Source organism: Patella vulgata, chromosome 1, assembly GCF_932274485.2.
Source record: "Patella vulgata chromosome 1, xgPatVulg1.2, whole genome shotgun sequence".
NCBI classification, from domain to species: Eukaryota; Metazoa; Mollusca; class Gastropoda; family Patellidae; genus Patella; species Patella vulgata.
In genome coordinates this window covers 93,140,567-93,167,286 of record NC_065879.2, presented here as the reverse complement: position 1 = coordinate 93,167,286, position 26,720 = coordinate 93,140,567, and the positions used below count along the sequence as shown (strand labels likewise).

Sequence of the window (26,720 nt, the reverse complement as noted above, 5' to 3'; positions counted from 1 at the left end):
GACAAAAATTGTGACCTCTAGAGGGTTGACAACCTTCGTATTGCATACTTTTACACAATTTCCGTACATAGAGCGGCCATTTTGTTGGGCAGTTTCATTTCGATTTTCCTGAAATTCGAATTCAACCTTGATTATGGTGGAATGGTGAAATATTTAAACCTCTAGAGAATCCGCAAGCTAAAAATGCCATTTTTCGAACAAGCAGGGGCCATAACCCAAGAAGTTTAGTTCGGGTAACCGCGTTTATGAAAATGTGGGCGTATAAAAACAGCTACTTATTTATAGTTTTTCTGTTATAGTTTTTCTGTATAAATTAGCCTCATTAATTCTATAACGTTGAGAGAATGGGCCAACTCTTCGAAACGTCGCCCAAATAAAGAAGTAGCTGTTTTTACATCAGTATGTGTTATAGTTTAGTGAAAATAGGTGTACGAAATTTACCTCGCCAAGCAACTTGTTGAGTATTTTATATAAATATTATGGGCAGGTAGAATTTTGCTCTTATTATATGATTGTTAGTTTGTCTTTAAAGAAGTGACAAGGGTATTATTGTAATTGTCTATAAAATGTATTTTAAATAACACGTCATATACATATACGTTATATATTATTGCACTCGTCTATTCAGTTAGCTTTTTCTATGTCTGTTCAGTTAGCTCGCTATAGTAGTGAATACATACCCTAAAATAAAATGCATTATACTAAAGTTAAATTTATGGGGAACGAATCTATGGAAAGTTCGATCCTTTAGTAACGCAATGATCAATTGATGTCATGTGATATAATATTATGTTTATTAGCAACGAGTTTATTTGACAAGTCTTTATTCAAGCTAGCCGTGTCTATAATTCTACCAGACCTGAAACTAAGCATTTATTCAAGCCAGCGGTTGACTATTTCAGTGTTTACAATTCTACCAGACCTAACCCGTGTTGTATTCATGTGTAAGTTTTAATTTATTTTAAATATTTGATATTAATAATATTTAGCTTGATAACGTTGAGAGAATACTCTACGAAACGTCGCCTTAAATACACTAGTAGCTGTTTTCCATAAGTATGTGTTTTGTTGTTAATAATAGGAACATTTAAAATTTATCTTTAGGTGGTCTTAGGACCGAACTTTTACTTTGGAACGTCAGAAAAGATCTTGCATAACAGAACCAAAACACTTCAAAACCTGTTTCAAAAATACGTAAAAACTATCAAATCAAAATCTCTCCGATTTAGTTTCGCAACCGGTTGTCCGAAAAAACAATTGAATACTTTACCTGTCGACTAAATTTAGCAATTTTTATATTGTCAGGAAATATTTCCACTCGACCACACCCTCTTCCATTATGTATTTAATGAATTCTATATTTCAACTCGGATATAACCTGACAGTACATTGTCATGGAAACGTCGATTATTGTTGTATGTTGCCCTGGTGATGTTCACGTAGTACGTAATATTACACCATTTAGTTTTATTGCCCTTTAGGATCGGTGACACAATATTATATCACCCATTCTACAGTAGATATCGGTGAAACAATATTTTATCACCCATTTTACAGTAGATATCGGTGAAACAATATTTTATCACCCATTTTACAGTAGATATCGGTGAAACAATATTTTATCACCCATTTTACAGTAGATATCGCGTGTGTGATATATTTCATAATCTACTGCGATATCTCCTTAGGAGTTTACATGAATTTGATTGGTCAGTTGAAAAGGACCTCCTTTTTTTATTTTCAAAGAACAGTTCATTTCTTATTAAAAGTAACTTTTGTTTTTAATTAAATCGAACTACATCACAGTTAGCGCAGGCAAATAGTCAGAACGGCCGAATGTCCTATTCTATAAATAAATTTATTACTAATCACACTGACGTTAAGAGATTAATTTTGACCATATGTAACCTGTTTCCATATAAAACTGTTGTTTTTGATAAACATACGATTAGGCTGCTGTAAATAAGTACATAACGTAAAGTCCAAGTGAAGTCCTAAAGTAGAGAGTTTACAAGATTATCTACGCCAGAGAAAACCTAGACGAGCAATTAAAAAAACAATAGATGTGTAACAGGGAATGTGTCACACGTCGGACGCGGTAAGCTGCCGGCTCCACTTTTCATATTTCATATCGTTTATATCAAACACAGATATACTACCCCACAGTGTTCTTGTTAAATACGTTTTATATCAAACACAGATGTATTGAACTAATAAGAGTTTACATCTTTCACCCTTTCTCCTAGCTGTCAGCTCGCCCAAGCCAGTATGGCTAACTTCTGAAAATACTACATCGTGTCTTCCTAAGAATTCCAATATTTCACTTATTATGTTCATTTATACACCTGAAATTAATAGGTTGAATATGCCCAAATATGTAAAGCTTAGTTCCAATGGGGACTATATATAAACATGAAATGAACACTGCCTCTAATATATTAATGATTCGACAACTGGCCTTGACAGATGCGTCTAATTGTGAAATAAGAATCATAATTTAAAGATATATTCCCGCGTACAAACTGGGTGATTTGATGATATATTTGTACTAAAAACATATTCAAACTAATTAATTTATCATAATTGTGCTTCAAACCCTTTCAAAACATTGTAATTGCCAAGGAATACCCTGCAATAAAAAAATCGACCAAAATAGGTCATGTTTGTGTCACGTGACTTACCTCTCTCGTTACCTATAGCAACGGGGGCGAAGTCGTCGGAGAATTCATTGTATACACAAGACAATGTTGTCTTTAATCGCTGACTATTTATTACAAATATCGAATCCTAATTTAATTCTCGCATTATCCACTGCCCGCGTATTCTTCCGTGATTTTTATCTCAGAAAGTGTTGTACGTCTAACTCTTCATAAAGTTTATCAACATGTACACCAAGCGCTCAATCTTCGCGTGCAGGTTTTCCTAATCATCGTGCTGTCGATTAGGGGAACCCTTACATTTTTGTCCTGTATACGCTCCATGAGTGTTTTTCAAGGAATCCAGTATTTTTCTAGTAAGATTGGATATCTCTACTTTACATATATACCAAAATTGCCATACTTTTATTGGAAATAACCACCCGATAAATACTTTTCTGTGAACCTATCTTTAAAAACAAATTAATTAGGCTTTATAAACACATGTAGCCTATCAGGTAGCAGCTGTACAAGTCAACATTATACCTATATATTAAACACAATCAAATTATGTGAAGATAATTATATAAGATAACTTGGATAACTTCATATCTGTCAACAATTATGGCAATAGATTAATGAAAAGCTTATTCATAATATCTTGACAAACATAACATAACATCCAAATTTATATAGCGCCATGAATACTCGTATTAGGAGTTCTAGAGAGAGAGAGAGGGAAATGGGGTTTAACGTCCACTCGACACAAACTAGGTCATTTCGGGACTAACATATGGTTTAATTTTATTTCAATAATTCGCTTGCGCGTAGGGGTCTTTAGCAGTAGGAGGAAACCGGAGGACCCGGAGAAAACCCATGAGGTTGGACAGGCGACCCTACTCCTTGTCACGTACAACCGGGGATTCGAAACCACGCCAGTTGACGCATTGACAGGCCTTATTATACAGCGCGCACGTGCTAACCATTCTGCCATCCATCCCCCCTTAGGAGTATGGTGGCCCATGGTTATCATAATAAATGTGTAAAAAATCCACCACAAATATTAAAAACTGTAAAAATAAATTTTAATGAAAATAAAAATTCGCTAAAAAATAACAAAATAGAAATCGAAAATAAAAACTAAATTAAATTAAATGAAATAAAAAAATAATTTAAATTAAATTAGATTTAAATTAAAATCATTTTTGATAAAAACAAAGTAAAATAAATGTAAATCAAAAACTGAAATGAAAAAAAAAATTAAAATAAAAATATTTTTAAAAAAAAAGTAAGTTTGAAAACTTAAATGAAAAAAAAAAATTAAAAGTTTTTTTTTTAAATCGAAAAGTGAAATGAAAACTAAAATACATACAAATTTTGCGCAATGGGTGATTAATCTCCGTCTTTAAAACCAGATCGTTGTTTAAATTGAATCTAAAAGTATTTGCTATGGCCAACTCAATTTTCCATTGTGATTTAATTTTAGTTTTGACGATGCTATTAAATTCCTGAACGCTATATTTTAAGTTTTCGGTCTGGTAGAGGCTGAGTCCTTTGCGAGCCAGATTGTCTGCGGACTCATTGCCTGGGATGGTATCCATGTAAATTCTACGGTTTTATTTTTGTTTCGGAGGGAATAAACACTTGCTCGAATCTAACTATCTTTGTGTATTGATAATAATATGGCAAGTGTTGTGTCGTTAATTTCTGTCATTAATTAATCAATCCGACTATAAAAGTTATACAGACTTGGGGTCATAAATTAATTTACATCTCGGTGTTAGCAGTGAGTGTTAGTGGGATTAAGAATGCTGATTAGGTAATAATCTTTTTTTTTTTTTACGCCGACCAGATCAAAGACATCACTCTAGGTGGAACGTGTGCGTAATACCTCATGCACGAACTAATGGTAGAATCGCACACACACACACACCCACACACACACATTAATTGTATAAAATAATTAAGTTTTACTCATCAGTTGTTTATAATTATTATTTACCCAATAATTATTGCTCACCGGTGTTTTTGTAATCAAGTAGCCTCGTATTATTTAGATGATTGGCGTTTAAACAACATTTAATTGACTTGTATGAAATCTGAATATAATTTATTCGATGGATAAACGTTTGTGATACGATGAGGTTATAATGTCTAACACCGTTTATCTTCTATATAATAAAAGTATTTTACAATTGCATTGACACTTTAATCACTCACCAAACGGCATCAGGAACTCCACGTATGATCAGGTGTAATTTGACATTCATGTCCATGAATCCCGTGCAATTTTCGCACCACAGTTTAACCTCTTTTAATACACCCGTAGTACATGGAACCGTACATGGTAATAAGATTCCCATTTTTGATTGGCTGAGAAATGAGGGCGATCTAATCATTGGAAAATTCCATATTCGCTGTAAATTTCAAATGGAGTTAGGATAAAAGTTGTTCTTTATGTATAGAAATGGTTATTGTTATTATATATAGATCATGAATATATCGACAAATGACTGGCACCATTTGTATTTCTGTACTTAAGTTTGGGATATTAAGTATTAGGGGTTTATCCAAATTACCGGTAAATGCGCTAATTTCTTGAGTATTCTTCATTTGACACGTGGCCTATTTAAATAAAGGCAGCTTAAAGGGGTCTACGTCATTTTAAATTCACTCTAAAATATCCCAATCACAAATGTCTAATCTATAACAATGTTAGACGATAATTCGGTGATTATGATTAGGTCAGTCACGTAGTAATTGGACCTTCAATAAACGCTTGTCAACTGGTGGTGTGTATTTTATAGTGCTATATTGTACAGACAGTGAGATATTGTACAGATAATATATATCCTATGTGTAGTGCCTGTGACGTCATTAGCCCAATCAACCGGAATAAGGTCGTAATCGAAAAATTGAAAAGCGTTTTGGCGTGTCGGATACTTAAACGTTAACAGCCGACTTAATTTTAATTGTCTGCGATATCACCTCGGTGGAAGCGGACGTAAAATACAACTAACTCATCATCAACTTAATTTTAAGTCTGCGATATCACCTCGGTGGAAGCGGACGTAAAATACAACTAACTAACAACAACAACTTAATTTTAATCAGATTGGTGTGAACTTGCCGTAAAGTTGATATAGTAACCATGGGCTATACGTACATGAAATTTAGATTTTTGATCTCACGTGGTCTCTGAGAAGATATGACCAACGTTGTGTTAAAGGAGCTAAATCGCTAATATTTTGGACCTAGGAATAGGCACAGATGGGTGGCAACACATATAATAATGTAATAGGAATTTATATAAACTGTTTTACATTCAATCGTTTCCGTTTTACTGTGAATTACCATCAGTTATGTTCGGCGAAATACGCCAGAAGTCTCAACCGAATGACAATCTCTAGCGTCTGGTTATTCCAGTCAACACCGATAGTATTTATTACGCATGGTCTCCAAATAAGAATATGGCATCACCGTTTGACATGACTTGTGGAATATGTCTAGCCTCATTCTTTGAGCACATTGTTACAAATGGCGCTGAAACGCATTATGGTACACGATTCGTGTACCAATGTTTACATGTTTATTTTGTCTTAAATATTGGATATCAGATGCCAATCTTTTCCAGGTAAGATCACAACACCAATGCTGATTTAAATTGCAAAATAATTAGTGTTTTCAATGTCGAAGATTTTGGATGATATTGAGTTACGGACTTAGCTACTTTAAATACTAAATATCACAATCTTCTAATGTTCTAGAGAGTTGATTATTAGCTTGGCATGTGAATAAATATCTAGGGAATAATTATATATTATTTGAAGGTTTAGCTATTGTATCTTTTACATAGCAGGCTTTCTACATCTATAATAGAATGTAAATAGCAAATCTTAAACATTAAATTAGTAAATATCTTTTTGAAATTGTAGACGAACCATATTCTACCTGTGAGAGAGGGGGGGGGAGGCGAGTACACCTTCCTGAATGCCGATCGGCGCCTTTTTCGTCGTGCTGGCTTAACGGCGACTCTGGCGTTGTATCTAGAAACCCGTCGATCTAAATGGACGCTTTCAGCCACCATACTAACGTCCATAGCCTAGTTGTAAACATTCTTTTTAAATGCTTTTCAATAATAATGGGCCTGCGTCTGTAAGCTAAAGATTCTACAGTGTCTCTGTACAAATGTAGGTGTTTTCTTTTTACCGTTTGATGCCAAATAAAAGCAACCAAAAGTAATTAAGTATAAACTGGCTTGGAACATTATTAGCAGAAATATGATTTGTAAACATTAATTAAGCCGACCATTACATTATTCAAGAGCTAAATTTGCCTATTACATATATTTCTTTAGGCTTTAAATATCATAGACCATAATTTAAGACTATAATCAACTGTCGATGCCATCGGATATTCCCTGTTTATTATCTATTATTTAACTATTATAACGACAACTGTCAGCTCTTTATCTAAATCTTACATAATACATCTTTAGCAAGGTAGCAATGTCCGTCGTCACAGCCGATAATTCTATGCTTCACCAGGGATTAAATATCACTTCTCATATGACTCCATAATAACCCAAGAACACACTGTTCTTAAATCCGTTCTATATCAACCACAGATTATAACTCCATACTGTTCTTCTTAAAAACATGTAATGAACCCCCAAAATATATCTCTCGGTCTCTTTTTACCCTCACAGCTCGCTCTAGCCAGCGGCTCTAACTTTGAAAATGTTGCATCATGCCTTTCTAAGAATTCCAACGTGTATAATACCGAGATTTCACTCATTATATCCTTTTATACCCTTGATATCACGAGGACAAAAATGTATTAAATAATTGATTGGTTTAATATGCCCAAATATGCACACCTTAGTTCAAATATGGAATCTCTAATTGAAAACTGCATCTAATTCATGGTTTGACAACTGGCATTGAAGTTAGATAGCATATTAGTTGCGTTATGTCTTGGTGGGAGATCCGTCTAGGGCAAGCTAATGGTGAAATAAGCATCACAATTTGATAACAAATTAATTAGGTTTATAAAAAAAATGTAGCCTATATTTTATAACTTGATATTTATCAACAATTATCGCAATAGATTAATATTTATCTTGCCAAACAAAGTCTCATTTATTTAAAACTTTAAAGATAAAAACTGCCAGGGGTTAAAGCAATTTGAAATAATCAGTCACCTATATTCGTCCTTCATAGGGAAATATTTAGATTTGATATTCCCCGGGAATTTCCTATTGACTGCATAAATATGTCACAGTAAACTACTATGTATATTCCCCGGGATTACCCGATTCTTTGAAACTGTATTCCCGGAGATGAATTGAATCACATGTTCATGTACACCGCCAAAACAACCTGAAATCTCTATTAAAATAAAAAATAAAGTATTTGTCATACTCGATCTTTATATAAACTGTGTGTGGATGAAATGACTATAGTTGGGTATATGAATAGCTAATAGAGTAAAACTATATTCAGGAGAACGGAGCTTCGTTTATACACAATAAACATACTGAATAGAATATCTGACAATTGTATAAAATATGCATGACGCGTTTACAGTAACAATGGATATATTCAGCACTCGTCATAGTGATATGATAATTAAAAGATTAAATTACACCTTAAACGTAGATGTTATAGTCTCATTCATATAAAAAAACGTACCGGTTGTTGTATTCTGGGCAGTGTATGCATAAAGAAATAAATAAAAATATAATAACTATTTAAGATAGAAAAATACATGTATATACCAATAAGAAATAAAGAATACTAAAATATATAAATATTTAAAATGTGAATATACATGTATACGGAATGAAATCTATAATAAAAACCCGCCTCAGTAAAAAGTCTAACGGTGTATATACATCTATTAACATCTATAATAAAAACACGCCTCTTTTAAAAAGTCTAACGTGTTACAATTTAGACCTGGTTGGGTAAATAAATTCTATAATGATTGGCAACGATAATATTATTGTCGATCTGTAACACATCTAATGAATTTCATCGGAACCAGTTGCAGTACCACGAACCCGCTTCAAGGAATCACGCAACTGAATACTTATCATTATAACGTTTATTATTGCGGGACTTGGAGTTCAGTCGTCATCACAGGATTGTAGCTTATCCAACTCACACTCGGAAGCTTATTGAGATTTGGTTATAGAGATACCCCACCCACACCCTTTGTCAAATCGCTACAGGTGTTTTTTTATACCACCACATTGTCGTCGCCCCTGTCCGTCCGTCCGTACACAATTGTTTGTGAACAGTCTACAGTTCACAATTTTTATCCGATTTCAATGAAACTTGAAATATAGTTGTATCACCCTAAGATCTCGGTTCCTTTCGATATGGGCATGTATCGGACTGTAACTTCATGGATTATGGCCCCTGATGGTACGGAAAATCACGTTTTTAGCTTGTGAACACTGTAGAGGTCACAATTTTTTTATCCGATTTGGTTTAAACTTGAAAGGTATGCTTATAACACAAAGATCTCTGTTCCTTTCGATATTCGCGCATAGAGGTCATAATTTTTATCCGATTTTAAAAAAAACCGTATTATTATATCACCGTTACACGTTAAGGACGGCTGAGTTCGAATTTCGTGAAAATCGGCCCAAAACTGACAGACAAAATGGCCGCCGTTCGTTCTCCAATAGCGTAAAAATATGGTATATTGTTGAAAGGAATTTAAACAAAGCTGCGACTTACGTTGGATTATCTGCATGTCTGCAGAATATAGCACATCCGAAAATCATCAACACAAAGTGAAACCACGCTGATGAATTCCAAGGAAATTCCAAGAATATCCCAACAGGAATGGGACATTCTGAGATTAAATTTTAATTCTTGTTTCTCTGTCATAAATACAATGTTAAGGATGGGATTGGTGTCGTAAAAGTGTGCTTTGACCCCCGACCAATGTGTAAACGTTCAAATCCATGTGTTTGTACACATACAAATGTGTAAACCTTCAGACCAAGGTGTAAACGCCTAGTCCAAAGTGTAAATGCCTATTCCAAGGTGATTGAAATATGTGTATATTATAGGGACCATATGTTGTATTACATAGAGAATGAACGTGAATATTACAGGGACCATGTTATACCACATAGGGTATTATAGGGACTATGATGTACCAAGGTATATATTATGATAAGACGTATCACTTAAAGATTTGAGGCATCCGTAAAACGTCATCTTTAAAATACAATGTTGTATAAATACATGTTTTATAAGAATTACAAAATATTAATAGGACCATCGAAGAGAAATCAGACTTATGGCCTGCCTAATGATCAATACACCTGTCACATTATGCGGGTTTTCCCGTTATCCTTTTGTATGGCCGTGTGAATTTCTAGTGGATTGTTTTCTGTACCTATGCATGTTAAAACTTAGCTGAATTTTACACACCAAGTTCAATTAAAACAATTAGCTGTAATATACTGGTTAAAACAATTAGTCATAATATACTGGTTAAACAATTAGCCGTATTAAACCGTCAACCATGTAAGTGAACTAGCATCATACTGTTTAAAACGTCATTACTATTACGTTGCCAAATTTTTACACTTAAAATGGCGTCATGGTGTAACATTAACGCGGCAACGCCTATATATTCTCTAGACCTTTCGGGTCGTAGATTTCACAGTGAACTATAAACACTGGGAATTCCCGATTCAAAGAAAATGAAATGAAATAAAATGGGGTTTAACGTCCCACTAAAGTGTATTCCCAGAGAAAATAGTATGGGATTACGTTTATACATACCTTCCACAGTTCTGGGTAATGTCAATAAAGGTAAACTAGAGGTACTGTATAAACTTCAAAAACGTGCTGCAAGGAATATTTTGGATGAAAAACCTGCTTCACATTTGGCACCGTGATTTGAATCTCTAAATTGGCTCACAATATACCAACGCTTATTCAATACCAAGGAATGATTACCTTCAAAATTCTAAGACACAAATTACCATCATATTTATATAACACATTCTGTGAAACTTATAAATTGGCCGCTACTACCATGACATTGAGATCAGAAAGCCAATTTAAATTAGAAATTCCAAAAAGTAAGAAAAAGGCAATGACAAGAACATTCCAATATACCGCTTCTTTATTCTGGAATTCAGTACCTCAAACTGTGAAAAATGCGTCTTCATGTTTTATCTTCAAAAAGGATTTAGTAAAACATGTCAAATCTTTTAACTCTAGTTAATTACTGTTGTCCTCTGAATGTATGTTTATTTGCCATTTTTGTCTTTCTTGTTTGTTTGATATTTCCCGATTATAAGCTTAAGCTTATTTGATATGATATGTAAAGGTATGTAGATATGTGTAAGTATTGTTACTGTGTAGTTTATAGTTTTATAGCGTAGGAGGGGCATGTAGAAAATTAGAACTCATGTACTAAATATGTTCCACCAGAAAATAAAGACATAATTAGTATTATTACAGTACATTATAATAATATTTATTGTTATTTTATATGAGGTTATTATACAATACATATAGATCCTACGTTACGTCATAACATTAGATGTTTCATATATAGCTGTGTGTGAACATATAGACCCACATGTATAACACGACAGGTCTGTTTGTTATAACGTTATGGTTGATCAAATTACGTCACATGCTATATAGTAATCAGGGGTATATATTAACATTGATACACGACGTATAGGAGACTGGCCAAACACCATCTACAGTAACAGATGAAAACATTGGTTTTATTAACAACTAAGCTTTTCCTGGTAATTCATGATTAAAGGTAATATTTTACAAATTATAATTTTATCAATATCTATCTTACAAGAACCTCAAATAGTTTACTTACAATTTAATAGGTAATTTAATTTTATGTGTCGTGACAGAGTTCATGTGTCAAGTAGAATGAATGTTCATTATATTACATATGTGGTGTAAGGGTTATGGACATTCCAAAAATACATGATCTTTATCTGGGAGATTCAGCGATTACTAACTGCATTCAAGATTTTCAGCTGAATATGATCAAGTTGAAGACACTACATCGACTGAACCCGAATGTACACAAGCAAGACCAACTGTTACGCCAGAAAACAGTCCGTACATCCATTATGTTTCGTAAATTTTGTGGACGTACAAGATTCGTTAACAGTTGGAATTCGATATAATAGTAGGCCATAGTGCCGCTGTCCAGGCAAAATGTTCCTTGTAGCACACTCTATGATGTATGTCCGTCTTCATTAGCTCAGTTTGGAGCGGAACAGTAGGACGTTAAACTACATTTCATATTTCATTTTGCTATATTGTAATTACAGGCACTTGAAGGGATTAAAATAAAACTTCTTACTACTCTTTGACTATATATTACAGTAATAAGAAGGTGTATCAGCTGACATTTCGTCTGCTTTCATCTTACAATACTCACTAGTTCTAACACTTCCCGTCGTTTTTTATTGCCAACGAGACTTTATTTGATCATTATACACCTCCCAATGTAATTAAATTGGTCATTTTACAGCGTTATTAATTACAAATCAACCTTGAAGCGTGATCACTTGGTTATGAATGAATTAAGTGCACTGATATGCCATTATGAAGTATTAATTGTTTATAGAAATTATTATTTATCACTTATGTCAGACAAAATTGAACTTATATTTTGCTACGAAGTTCACATTGACCGTAAAGTTTCTTTTCTGTATCGGTATTACGCCGCTTTGTCAAATTTCAATGCAGAACACGAAAGACAGTCGTGCGGAACGAACTAGTAAGTACATTTATTCTAGCTCATCGAAGCTTGGTAACTGCAAATATAGGCCTACTTTTCACGTTATTAAAAATAAAGGATTTTAATTTTAATGTACCTTATGACTCAACAGTATAAAATTCGCACATTTATTGAGCAACGATAATATGAAAGTGTAGACATGGCAAGGTTTGGGGGCGTTTGGAAAAGTGGACAATGAAACATTTATAAAACATTATCTTTTTAATTCACTGGAACAATAATAGTTTATTCTATCATTTGTAAGATGTGGGGAAAATGTATTCTACAAAATATTGTTCTGTGGTGTTTTTCACCACAAGAGTTCCACAAGATATTGGACTTAGAAAAAAAATCATTTTTTTTTTCAAAAATTCTTCACAGACCTCCCTAATATGCCCGTGTGGTACCACATTCCACAAGATTTTCGAATAATTTTGATAGTGTTTTGGGTTTGTGGTGTTTTTCACCACAAAACTTCCACAGATATTGATTGGACTTAGAAAAACCTTGCCGTAGATGTGAAAGTGATGTGAAAGAATTTGTTGAAAATAGTACACGTAATTACATTTTAATTTTTCTGGGCGTCTCTTTTATGCATACTTTCTTATCAGTGAGTGGGTAGAGTTTACGGGTGAAGATAATAAAAACAACTTTCTTCCTTTAAACATTTAAATATAATCACCATAAAAAACTGAAAAGATACAATTTACAATATTTGAGCATTCATTCTGCCAAAGACATTTCTATAGAACGGAAGGGGATACCGAATTTCACTGCCTAGATGAAAATCAACACAACTTAAATGAATAGGCCTATTTACAGGGAATGATTAAATAACAGGTTTGATATAATTATACCAATATAAATTAGTATTTACATGTAAATAAACATATACCGCTGCTAAATTGGACTTGGGAATGACGTTCATCACATGAATCTTCCAAGCAGTGCCAGATTTACCTATTAGCGTGGCAGGATGGGGGGGGGGGGCTCGGGCCCAGGTGTATAATATTATTTTACACTGTCACCATCCCTGGCTTTGCTCAAACACACTTTCATTTTCCTCTATTTGCGAGGGTGGGGATTGGAAGGGGCCTCATAAGCGGAATAACCTAGGGTATCTCTCCATCTGAATCCGACACTAGAAGCTTATAATCTCACTTATAATTGTGGGAAAGTGTAATATTATACAAAAACTACCAGCGAAAAGGTAAATAAAGAGTAGCGATATTATTACAAGTTTATACAGAGGTTACAAATAATGATTACGTCGAATGCTTATTGTGGCGTAGCCGTGAAATATATATTGGGGGGGGGGGGGTCCTCAAATGAAATTATATAAAATGTTGACAATCTGTGACGCCGATATAGCGCGATAGGGAGAGTGTGAGTGTGGGGGGGGGGGGGGCACCCCCATAAAAAATTTCCAAACCTAATACACCATTTGGTAAACTTTCTCCTTCAAGTCGTGCTAATGTTAGTACTCGAGATCGTGGTGGCACAACAATATCTTTCGTACAGGTCAATTTTCTGTGCGGATTAACAGGCACCGATTTCTGTTCAAAATTAACTGTCACATTATAAGCAGTTAAGAAATCTAAACCTAAGATAATTTTCGGCATTAAATTAGGCACAACATAAAATTTAACTGGAATACACTGATTACAAATTTCCACCTTAAGTTCTATGTATCCTTCAACTTTAACCCTTTCGTTGCAGGTTGTAGTTATATATAAGTCATACTGTAACCGTTGAATGTTAACATTGAACAATGATACAGTTACTGCATTGATTGCACAAAAATCTGCTCCACTATCTATTCAGGCTTGAGTTAAATATTTGTTTATTTTCACCAATACAAAATTTCCTAGAAGTCGACTATCACCTTGATTTAGCCTTAAAGTGTCTCCGTTTAAACTGTTTCAAACAATAGGAGACTCATTATCGGAAGCTACTGGTTTTCCGGATCCCATGCAGAAGCCATACAATATTTCGCAATGTGATTTATACCTCCACAAAAAAACCACAGCACAGTTTATATGGAAATACAATCACTGGTTTATAAGTATAGCACGACGTTTCGACAAGTATTCTCTTATCGTTATCAAGCACAAATGATATTTAGTTAAACTAAACCAGTGATTGTATTTCCATATAAACTGTGTTGTGTTTTTTAATGTGTTCAATCGCTAAATGCCACTCAAGGATTTTATACCTCCACATTTTCTACACGTGATAGGCCTTTTAGTTACAGTAGATGGGTTAGATTGATTAACTTGATGTGCGTCTTGAAGACTACCACCACCATTCGGGAGATAATTCTGAGTTGGATAATATTGATTGCGATGATAATTAGGGTTCTGACGAGGATCCAGAGACCAAGGATACCTGCGATAACAAGTGTGAGCAGAATGTCCTGGTTTGTTACATATTTGACATTGAATTTGCGATAGCCCTATTGTAGGTTGAGCGGGTGCCATCATAGGGTTCTGGGAATGAATTGACATAAGTGACAACTGTTCCTGAATTTTACGCACGGGATCCGAGTCCATGGATAAACCATAATCATGGTCGATCGGATCAAAAGACTAACGAACCACTCTTGAAATATGAACAGCTTGACGAATCTTTGGTAACAAGCCACGTAAATATCAGTTTTATTTAGGCAACAGCACATGCTCTCTATATCAATAATGTAGTTGTCTAATGATCCAGTGGGCAACATTCTTCACTCCCATAATCTAGTTTCCAATAACCAAGTGGGCTGACGTGTAGGAAAATCTTTAAGGACTAGCCGTAATCTAGCGAGGAAGATTCTGAAACCATGTTAAAGCTGATACCGTTAAACACAAGAACATTGCTGGACCAACCTGATCATCCCGCATTCTGTGTACTTGAGGCCAAGCTTGACATTTCTGCAGCCAAGTCCTACTGTCTTCGGTGGGTAGCCTATAAAATGGCGGAATTTTCCGGTCACTCATAGCCATTCTATATCTATTTCATTAGAAATCATTCCTCAAAATACATATTATTCTTGATGTCTTAGGAATACGAACCGAGGCATCTCCACCATGTGTGGCGTGTGTTGGTGTCTAAACACACGCCCGGGGGTTTCCGATCTCATTTTATAAAGCAGGCTACCAACTCCACCAAAAGAGCGCGGGGGAATCCCGCTTTACCATAGTAACAGGTCACATGACCAAACATATCAGGTGATCGCGCGACAGGGATAACCTGACAAAGAGGTACCATAAGGGGGGGGGGGTACATATAAGGAGATATTCTCTACACTACTGTAGTGATGACATTCAAAAAGGATATTTTCAAACGAAAAGTAGGGACACACCTCTTTGGTTAGATATTTAGTTATGTTTAACTATACAGTTTATCATGTAGACAGATGCTGGTCACATTGGTAGCTGTCACTGGCTCATGTACTCCACGTCTAAACGATTTATTTGTAAGTTTTTCAACTTTCCCAATAAGTGAAGTGTGCGTCAGGTTCATTGTATGGTCGCGGTAACTGTCTGAAGGGTCGTTTACACTACCGCAGGAGAACCGCACTAACAGAAAACTAAACCGACAAGACAAACTACACTACATATTAAATTAATCACCCCACCGAGGTCCCCATTTTACAAAGTTGAATATATGTCTTTATTGTAAGCTGTGTGTAATTCCATTACGTTTTGAAAGATAAATTAATTATGTTACATTATTCTGTAATATATTTATTTATTTTCTATTGGTGGGGGACGGGGGGGGGGGGGTAGTTAACGCGTGCGCGCGCTGTATTATAAGGTCTGTCATTGAGTCATCTGGTCTGGTTTGGATTCCTCGCTTGTACGTGACTAGGAGTAGGGTCGCCTGTCCAACCTTGTGGACGAAATTTTACAATACTTATAGATCCTACGTTAAGTCATAACATTAGAGGTGTGAGAAAAACGCAAGATGAGACATTGGAAGATGATGTGTGTGTCGGTGTGTGTCAACATATACATTGTACATGTGTAATAAAGTTATGGTTGACTTAGTTACATCACAGTTTAGATAGTAAGAAACAGGTATATGTAAGGTGTGTATAGTAAGAAGCAGGTATATGTAAGATGTATATATCACCACACGAGCTTAGGTTATTTATATATACTATTCAAAAAAAGTAGGGGATATTTGATTTTTAAGTGTTATTAAAGTCACCTAATGAAACTGACGAAGAAACAAATGACAAAATGAAATGAAGTTCACATTCATCGATTTATTCCAAATGATCGTTAGACTAAGTAAGGCACAGACTGACCATTATAAGGGTAAAATGATACCCGGGGTCAAACAGCAAAGTTACCACAGCATCACAACCAAGTCAGTAACGGGTAAATCCTCCTCTGTTTGCCAAACAAGCATTGATCCGACGTGGCATACTCCTAATGAGACGTCTAAGGTCATTTTGGTCCAGATTGTCCCATTCCTGTTGCAACGCAGCAGCAAGTTCTTGGACATTGGCAGGACGTTGTTGACGTTGACGTAACCTCTGTCCAAGCATGTCCCAGACATGCTCGATGGGGGAGAGGTCGGGACTCAGTGCTGGCCAAGGTAATGTGGTGATGTTCTGTTGTTGGAGGTAACCTGTAACGATCCTGGCCCTGTGACATCTTGCGTTGTCATCCTGGAAGATGAAACGGCGGCCATGACGTCGTGCGAAAGGCACAACATGGACTGCCAATATGTTGTCCCGGAAGTACTGGCCTGTAACACGCCCTGCAACAACATGTAAAGCCGTTCTTCCAGCAACAGTGATGCCTCCCCACACCATAACAGAACCACCCCCAAATCGATCATGTCTGATGACGTTAACGTCTTGGAAGCGCTCGTTTCGACGACGCCACACCCTCCTACGTCTGTCCAAAAAATCAACAGTGAACCTTGACTCATCTGAAAACATCACATTGCTCCAGCGTCGATTATCCCAGTGTTGACGATCCCTACACCAACGACGTCTTGCCTGAATGTGATGATCTCTCAAACAAGGGATCACGCGAGGACGTCGGGCGCGAAGGTGACCCCTATGCAGTCGATTCCGAATCGTCTGGCCACTCACTCTCACACCAGTGTCTGTTTGAAGACGAGCGCTGATCTGATTTGCTGTGATGACACGATTTCTCAAGGCCAAGGTACGGATAAATCGATCCTGGGCTTGAGTTGTCGCCCTTGGTCGACCTGAGCGTGGTCTGTCCTGTACAGATTGTGTATCACGGTATCTGGACCATAGCCTGCTCAACCGGAGCTATATGACAAAGTGCTAACATTTTTAAAAGAGACAAACTTTTATAATCAATTTTAATTGTATATATTTAATCATGTATATCGTTTTAAATTTTTATATATGTAAAAGATTTGTTATATTTATTTTTAATTAATATATTTTCTGTGATATTTGTTTTTATTTACATATATAAATTCATTTATGTGATATTGTTTTAATTTGTCTCAGATTCACCATATGTTTGGCGCAATATAGCCCGGTTGGAGCTGACGTGCCATAAAACCATATTTCATTCATTCATTCCATAGCCTGCTTATGACAGACTGAGAAACATTCATCGTCCGCGCCAAAACCGCCTGTGTTGTGCCGATCTGTAGCATGCCAAGGGCACGTAACCTTTCATTTTGGGTAAGCCGACCCATATCAAAATTTGTTTTCTGGTCACTAAAACAATTAAACTGATGTTTCCACCCTGGAATTCAATACCACAATGACTGTAACATTCAAAGTCAGAGTCGTGCAAATCTTGGGTTGGACCCCCATGATGATCCCAAGCATCACCTGCATTCCATGCGGTAGCTATTGGTGCGTTTGGGCGTCACATGTAACTGGAAATGTTTCTTCTGTTAGGTTCTATAGTGACTTTTTTTGTAGTCATTTGCATATTTTAGTATTATGCCCCCAAAATCAAATATCCCCTACTTTTTTTGAATAGTATAGTAATCAGGTATATGACAGACGTAGTAGCAGGTATATGAAACAGGTATATATTAACACAGTAGATTTGTCATACACAATCTCCGGTAATAGATGATATCACTGGTTGTACCAACAACTAAATTATCCTGGTAATTCAGGATTAAAGGTAATATTTTACAATTTATAATTTTATCAATACCTATAATTAATCACACATTATGATTTGAATTATCTTAGAGGGCCTCGACTATTCTAATTTATGTTGTATTAGGTTTTACCTATCTTATAATTATCTTAGAGGACCACAACAATTCTAATTTAATTTAATGAGTAATTTGTGTCGTGATGAGTTCACATACTTTTATTATTCACCTGTCAAGTTGGTTGAAACTTCATATTTACAGAGCACCTGTTCACATCATATTACGGTTGATCATTTACTTGACTCGCAAGATTCAGCATTGACAAACTATATTTAAGATTTTCGGCTGATGGTAATCCAGTTCGACCGAAATCGAAAGTACACAAGCAAGACCAACTGTTCCAACTGTCATTAATTTTGTGTTGTCATGAAAATGATAATTCATACCACTATTAGCTGAAATATGTATAACATCATATTAGTTGAAATATGTATAACATCATACCACTATTAGCTGTACGATTTAGATAAATAGCTGGTCGTTTTTGCTATAATCCTTCCAACATAGATGACGAAAAATGGATATATTGTAGAATTCAGTCAAATTATACTTTATATTAGTGTGTGAAGTGTTGGTTGAAAATAGCCGATTGTCAAGTATCATTGTCATTCTAATAAACAAAGTCTTGATTGTTATTAATGTTATTGATATACGAAGATGTGACAAACTAAATATCGCAGTCATAAGATGGCCTACCTTGACATGTGAATAAATATCTGGGGAATAATAATTATATATTTTTAAAGATTTAGATCTCTAAACTTTAATAGAATGAACTAAACTCGACGTTAAATTAAATAGCTGAAATAGGTAGATTTAGCTGCAGCAAAACTATTTCTTTATTTTGTTGCTCTTTTTCGACATTTGTATCTGAAAATTAACATTTGTATCTGAAAATTAACATTTGTTTTACAAATCAGACATTTGTCATATGAGATTTGTAAATTGTAATTTTGTTAAATTTAATTGTATTTTAATATCTCGGTCAACAAATTCATCTAACCTGAACATTATGACGACAGAGGACGCTACTGGTGGGATGAATTCAACCTGCTATACAATAAGTCACCATACAATAATGGCGAATCTTTGAGAGCCCACAATGAAATGTCATCTTTTTACATTATGTTCTCCAGAATTGTGACATAAGAAAATCGCTCGATGGGCGTGACAGTCAGTGGTGACAGCATTGAAATTACCTGTGTGGTATAGCTAATCCGGTTCTTCAATAAAGAAAACAAATTGAAAGTAGTCTATTGTTAGTAATTAGGTTATTGTCTGATAACGACATGAAAGTGTCAGGTAATAACTAATATATTGAAATCTAATATCCCGCGATACATTAAACAATTACCCGTTTTTTTAACTTTTCGATTCGAATATGATCTGTTTTCATGTTCAAGGTATGTAAATGTGAATATGCCAGAAAATAATTTATATTCTGAAAAAAGGTAAATGAACCTTCTGTTCAGTCGTATTCAGTGTGATATCTGGAATTTCATATTATGGTCCGTATTTAGACATTTAAGACCCCCCCCCCCTTCAATCGTACCATACAACTTTTCCAGATATCTTCTGGCATATTTATATTGAAAAAAGGTCAAGGTTGCACGGTACTACACTTTATTAAATGAGTGGAGATGGAGAGGTATATCTGTTCATATACTATTGGAAAGTATGTTTATTGGTTGCTACAAAAATGTACATTATTTTCTGGCACAATATACATACCTTGAATAAAGATCAAATTTGAATGGCGCCAACCTGTATTAAATTTAAATGATGGGCGGGGGGTGGGGGGGGGGTATTTAACGTCAAAATCCGTCCATAACACAATGCATACCATTAAAATAAAGGTCCATATATTATACCGTTTCAAAATTATGAAATGTGTTCTGGCACATTCATATTTACGCACTGTGTTAAATTAGATAAAATTTGGATCGTATTGAACTCTACTTTAGTGAGATGACGGGATCATAATACGGGTCTTAATACAAAATTCCAGTTATTGGGCGATGCATAATAATACGTAGTATAATGTTTGTTCAGTATGACATAAGTTGGTATTTATTCACGCGACACCAGGATGTATATCACGTGATAAGATTATACTTGTTCTTTTATACACGGGTATTGAAGTATGACTACACAAATATTAGTATAGATTACATACAATGAATGTATATGAAGACAGGTCGATATAGCGACTTCTAGAACTTTAAATGAGGCCGAGGTGACATTAACAGGCTTTAATATTTTAATATTTTGATTAAATATTTATAATGAATGGTAGGCTTTTGTGAATCAGACTCTACGAGATGAGTGATGAACTGATTTACAAACTATTTATTATGACGTGGTATATATGTGGTTATAATCATACAACATACACTCTGGTCATATTCTAAATGAGAGAGAGGGAGAGAGAGAGAGAGACGTCATTTCGAGGCTACCATATAGTACAATTTTATTTCAATAATTCGCTTCCACGTAGGGATCTTTACCAGAAGGGTGATGCCTGGGAAGTTAGGCAGGCTAAAGATAAACATAAGAAGTGTAAAACAATTTATAATATAATCTGTATCAAATGAAATAAAAATAATACAAAAGACAGAATGATATACATGTATAACACAATATATAATATAATCTGTATAAAGTAAAGTAAAATAATACAGAATATTATACAAGTATAAAGAAAATGTTACTAAACTATGCTGCAACAGTAATACGGGTTAAAGATGCGTTATAATAGTTCAAATAGATCATACAAATGAATATATTGAAAATTTCATTCAAATGACTTGAACAAGATGTGGCATAGATCTTGTTTCAGTCCGTTTACATCTCTGCCATCAGATGGTTTAGAAGGTTGAATATAAGCTTGTTATGTGAATAAATGTCTAAATAATAGTTTCTAAACATTCGAATCCAAAAGAAAGACCACCTGCAATAGGCAGATTTGGCTTTGTATCTTTAAATATAGAAAACGGGTTTGCCCGTACTATAACAAGTCACATCTATACATAATAGCCTGGTTTTTCCAGATATAAATAAACCTGACGTGTAGTTTGTCAAGAGGGTGAATAGTTTGTTATTATATGTAAAGGAATAAAAGACAAGGTAACTTAAATCTTATAAAATAAACCTAATTTATGTTAAAATGTTATTCAAGACCGTAGATAAAATACTAATTAAATCTAATTCATGTTATACTGTTAACCAATACAGTGGGTAAAATACTAACCAACCGGTTCGTTTACACGGAGTAAAATACTAACCAGCCGGTTCAATTACTAGCCAACAGGTCCGTTTACAGTAGGTAAAATACTAGCCAACCGGCCAGTTTACAGTGAGTAAAATACGAACCAACAGGTCCGTTTACTGTAGGTAAAATACTAGCCAACCGGCCAGTTTACAGTGAGTAAAATACGAACCAACCGGTTCGTTTACAGTAGGTAAAATACTAGCCGACCGGTTCGTTTACAGTAGGTAAAATACTAGTCGACCGGTCCGTTTACATTGAGTAAAATACTAGACAACCGGTCCGTTTACAGCGGGTAAAATACTAGACAACGTATTTTTTTTACAGTGCTCAACATTCTACTACATAAACGACGGGTTAGTGTTAGTTAAACTTCTATAACAGAATCACCTTAAAACGGATATTGACAGCTCTGTTAAAAACGAAGATTTACCAGAAACGGATAAACAAACAATACACAAATGTAACAATTCTTTCACAGCTGCACAGGTGATGTTTGTCAAATCAAGACCATTATTTTGTGCTTTTTATACGCCCATATTTTGTTTGTGGATACTCTATAGGTCATACTATTTATCCAATTTTGTCGAAACTTGCAATATAGGTTTATATCGGGCCGTAACATCCTGGATTATAGCCCCATATTGTCCGAAAATCTCTTTCTTAGCTTATTCTCTATGTCCATAGCTTGTTTTATATCTTACAGATGCAACTATAGTTAATTATAACATTCATTTGGAACGTCCACCATACTAGATAAATATTGGGATGATCACCATATTAATGTTGGGATGATCACCGTACTAGATAAATGTTTGACTGGTCCTGGAATCTATAAATAAGAACATAAAATGGAAGGTATTGTGTGTTTATTAATCTATGTAGATATATTGAAGAGAAAGAGGTAGTTGACTAAATCCTTAATCTGACTGGTTGTTGAATCTGTGTATCGTTGAATATCTTTGTTAGAGTGAAATACATTGTAAACAGGTTGGTAAAATTGGGGTAATATTGATATTTTAAACAATGTTTAGTATGTCATCGTAGTTGATGTGCTTTTATACCTTGTCTATAAAACAGACTGGAATTTCAATCGTAGATAGAAACTGGTCTAGCACTGACAACATTTTCCAATTACCTAATGTTTGTTTTATTTTCAGAAATCCGAGTATCTATTATAGGAAAGACAGGGGTTGGTAAGAGCGCATTAGGGAATGCGCTGTTACAACACAATATCTTTAAATCACAACAACAGATTACCTCTGTAACATCAGAATGTGGTTCGGGACAACGACATCTTCAGTTAAACGGTGTAGATACCTTACTAAAAGTTGTGGATACACCAGGTTTGTTTGACACGGGTAACAGTAACAAAACAATAGCCAAGGAAATCGTTAAATGTATTCATATTTTATCACCAGGGCCGCATTTATTTATTATGGTATTCAGAATTGACTTAAGACTCTCAAAAGAGGACATAAAAGTTCTTGAATATTTTAAAAACACTTTCGGTGAACTGATTGATAAATTTGCCGTTGTGGTGTTTACTGGGAAAGATCTACTGGTTGATCGAAGTGAAGATGGTGCTATAGGCGACTTTCATACTCATTTGTCAACATTTAGTGATGTTTTTAAACACTGCCAATCGGCAACGATCAATAATGGAAGGAAACATACAACAGAAGGAAAGACGAAGGATGTTGATGGAATCTTACAATTACTTCAGACAACTATACAGAAAAATGGTGGGGCCTATTATAAAAACGAAATGTACGAAGTGGCGAAGAAGTTGTTTGAAGCCAGAATACAAGACCAAGAAGTAGTCAATCAAAACAGATGGGCCGAAATAGCTAAACTGACGAAGCAAATTGAACAATTCAAACAACGGGAAGAGGAACAAAAACAACGAGAAGAGCAATGGGAAGATCACCAAAAACAACGAGAAGAGGAACAAAAACAACGAGAAGAGCAATGGGAAGAGCACCAAAAACAACGAGAAGAGGAACAAAAACAACGAGAAGCCAGAATACAAGACCAAGAAGTAGTCAATCAAAACAGATGGGCCGAAATAGCTAAACTGACGAAGCAAATTGAACAATTCAAACAACGGGAAGAGCAATGGGAAGAGCACCAAAAACAACGAGAAGAGGAACAAAAACAACGAGAAGAGCAATGGGAAGAGCACCAAAAACAACGAGAAGAGGAACAAAAACAACGAGAAGAGCAATGGGAAGAGGAACAAAAACAACGAGAAGAGCAATGGGAAGAGCACCAAAAACAACGGGAAAACGATTTGAGAAATTGGGAGCTAGCATTGAAACCAAAAGATGGACTGTCTTACACAGAACAAGCCACCACATCAGCATATCAATACGGTACGTTATTTACTATCATCACCATCCTCAGGCATGATACTAACATCATATGAATACGGTACGTTATTTACTATCATCACCCGCAGGCATGATACTAACATCATATCAATACGGTACGTTATTTACTATCATCACCCTCAGGCATGATACAAACATCATATCAATACGGTACGTTATTTACTATCATCACCCGCAGGCATGATATTAACATCATATCACTACGGTATGTTATTTACTATCATCATCACCCTCAGGCATGCTACTAACATCATATCAATACGGTATGTTATTTACTATCATCACCATCCTCAGGCATGATACTAACATCATATCAATACGGTATGTTATTTACTATCATCACCATCCTCAGGCATGATACTAACATCATATCAATACGGTATGTTATTTACTATCATCATCATCCTCAGACATGATATTAACACCATATTGTTATGTGTCTAGTAATATATGTTGTTATGTAAATCAGTGCGGGTATAGATGTATGATAATATTGTTATGTCTAGTAATATATGTTGTTATGTAAATCAGTGCGTGTATAGAAGTATGATAATATTGTTTTCTACTCGTTACCTTGACCTGAATTTGTTCATCATATTCATCTGATTTCATTATGTTATATAGTTGTCATCACAGGGAAATAAGTTGCATAAAATTCTTGTTACTCTCGTGTTTGTGTTAATAAAGTGGAGTCAACTGCAATACGACATATCCGGTAGTAAATCAATTGTAATTATAGATTTGGTTTGATGCTTTCCAAAAGTGCGTTTTATTATATGGCACGAAGCATAATGACCTGTAAGAAATCCTTTAGTTGAATTTTAATTTGTCATTGGTGATCATCATTATTTTAACGTCTTATAAACAAAAACTTGCTATAATAATATTATTGTCAATGATACAAATTATTACAGCCACAGGTATAATATCGTCGTGTTTATTGTTTCAGAGAGTCCACCTCGTGCCAAGAGGAGAAAGTTCATATCTAGAAGAGAGAAAGGGATGATGTCACCTGAAGATAACAGTAGGATAATATCTAACTATTATGACTCTATAATTATTTATGTAATCTTGTAATTAGTTCTTGTCCATGGCTTATTTGAAGAATTTAACGAAAATTATGGGAATAATTTTGAGCGTGAATGCCAACCTTTTCTGAAACCACGTGACTGTGAGAGGATGAACATTACTGATTTTCAGCCAAATTGAGGGCAATTATTGAGTGAACAAAAGACTGGATGAAATGGGATTCAACGCCTTACATGTCTGAGCAAATAAAATCTGGTATACACCACGTAGCGTGCTATGAAATATTTATGTTACTTTGTAAGACCTACGGATACCTAAACGTCGTCTCATTGTCACTGTGCAAATAGTACTGTTATTGATAATCTCTGTGCAATGTAGAGAGAAATCATTTTGCCTGGACAGCGATGGCTCTGCCAACTTTCATCAGCATGTCAGTTTCGATTTTGGGATTTCCTCATGGGTGTTTGATATTGGCATTGATCAATCAAAAGTAGAGAAAAGAAGCCATCATGGTTTAAAGTTAAAATGCGGATCTTCCGTTTGTCCTCAAATGTTATATAAATCATTAATTCACATGTCAAGCATACAGTTTACCTCGTAATTCATTTTCGTCAAAGTAATATAATTTTATACGTTCACATTATAACTTTTATTGTCGTCGCACCGTCCGTCCACATTTTGTTTGTGGACACTCTACAGGTCAAAAAATTTTATCAGATTTTGACGAAACTTGAAATATAGGTTTATCTCCCAAAGATCTCGCCTCCCTTCGATATCGGCGTGTATTGGATCGTAACTTCATGGATTATGGCCCCTGATTGTACGAAAAATCGTGTCATTAGCTTGTGGACATAAATTTGTTATGTCGGACCGTAACACCCTGGATTATAGCACCTTATTGTATTTTTTCTTTTAGCTTGTTTTCTGTCCATCTGGGCGCATCTTGCATGACAACGGCTTGTTAACAATTTGAGTGGGGTGTCATCTATACTAGAGAAGACTCAATAACCGTATCTATTGTTTTTACCAAACTCATTTCGTCTTGTTGAACTCATGCGCATTGTTCTTACACTCATTTCAATTATAAAACACAAGTCGTCATTAATATTCCTTATCAATCATAATCTTCAAACGTAGTATTCGTATAATTATTCATGTAATATTGTAATTAGTTCTCGTCCATGGCTTACATCTATATGAAGAATTTGACTTCCCACCTTTTCTGAAAACCATGTAACCGAGAGAGGCTGGGTGCTATTTTGTCTCAGTCAGAAGATTTCAAAATTTGGGGTAATTATTGAGTGAACAAAAGATTGAATGAGATGTGATTTAACGTCTTTCATTTCTTCACCAACTCGGCAACTGAAAATTGGTATATGCCATACCGCGTACCGAGATATGTTGTTTATATTATGTACACCACCGCCGCCAACA

The 26,720-nt window shown here is 35.0% G+C and overlaps 1 protein-coding gene across 1 annotated transcript; it reads left to right on the top strand.

The window, feature by feature from the left end:
- The first annotated feature begins 803 nt into the window (after nt 1-803).
- On the top strand, nt 804-25,633 carry LOC130012431 (GTPase IMAP family member 7-like). Its single transcript, XM_056100374.1, has 4 exons — nt 804-944; nt 22,571-22,722; nt 23,025-24,239; nt 25,207-25,633. Exons 2-4 carry the CDS (start codon nt 22,716-22,718, stop codon nt 25,332-25,334), a joined length of 1,350 nt encoding a protein of 449 aa, XP_055956349.1. The 5' UTR covers nt 804-944; nt 22,571-22,715; the 3' UTR covers nt 25,335-25,633.
- Nucleotides 25,634-26,720: the final 1,087 nt, after the last annotated feature.

What these genes read in the sequence shown, in the direction of transcription:
- LOC130012431 (XM_056100374.1), top strand. An exon ending in CACATCAGCATATCAATACG is followed by an intron (nt 24,240 to 25,206) that starts GTACGTTATTTA and finishes TTATTGTTTCAG; the next exon opens with AGAGTCCACCTCGTGCCAAG.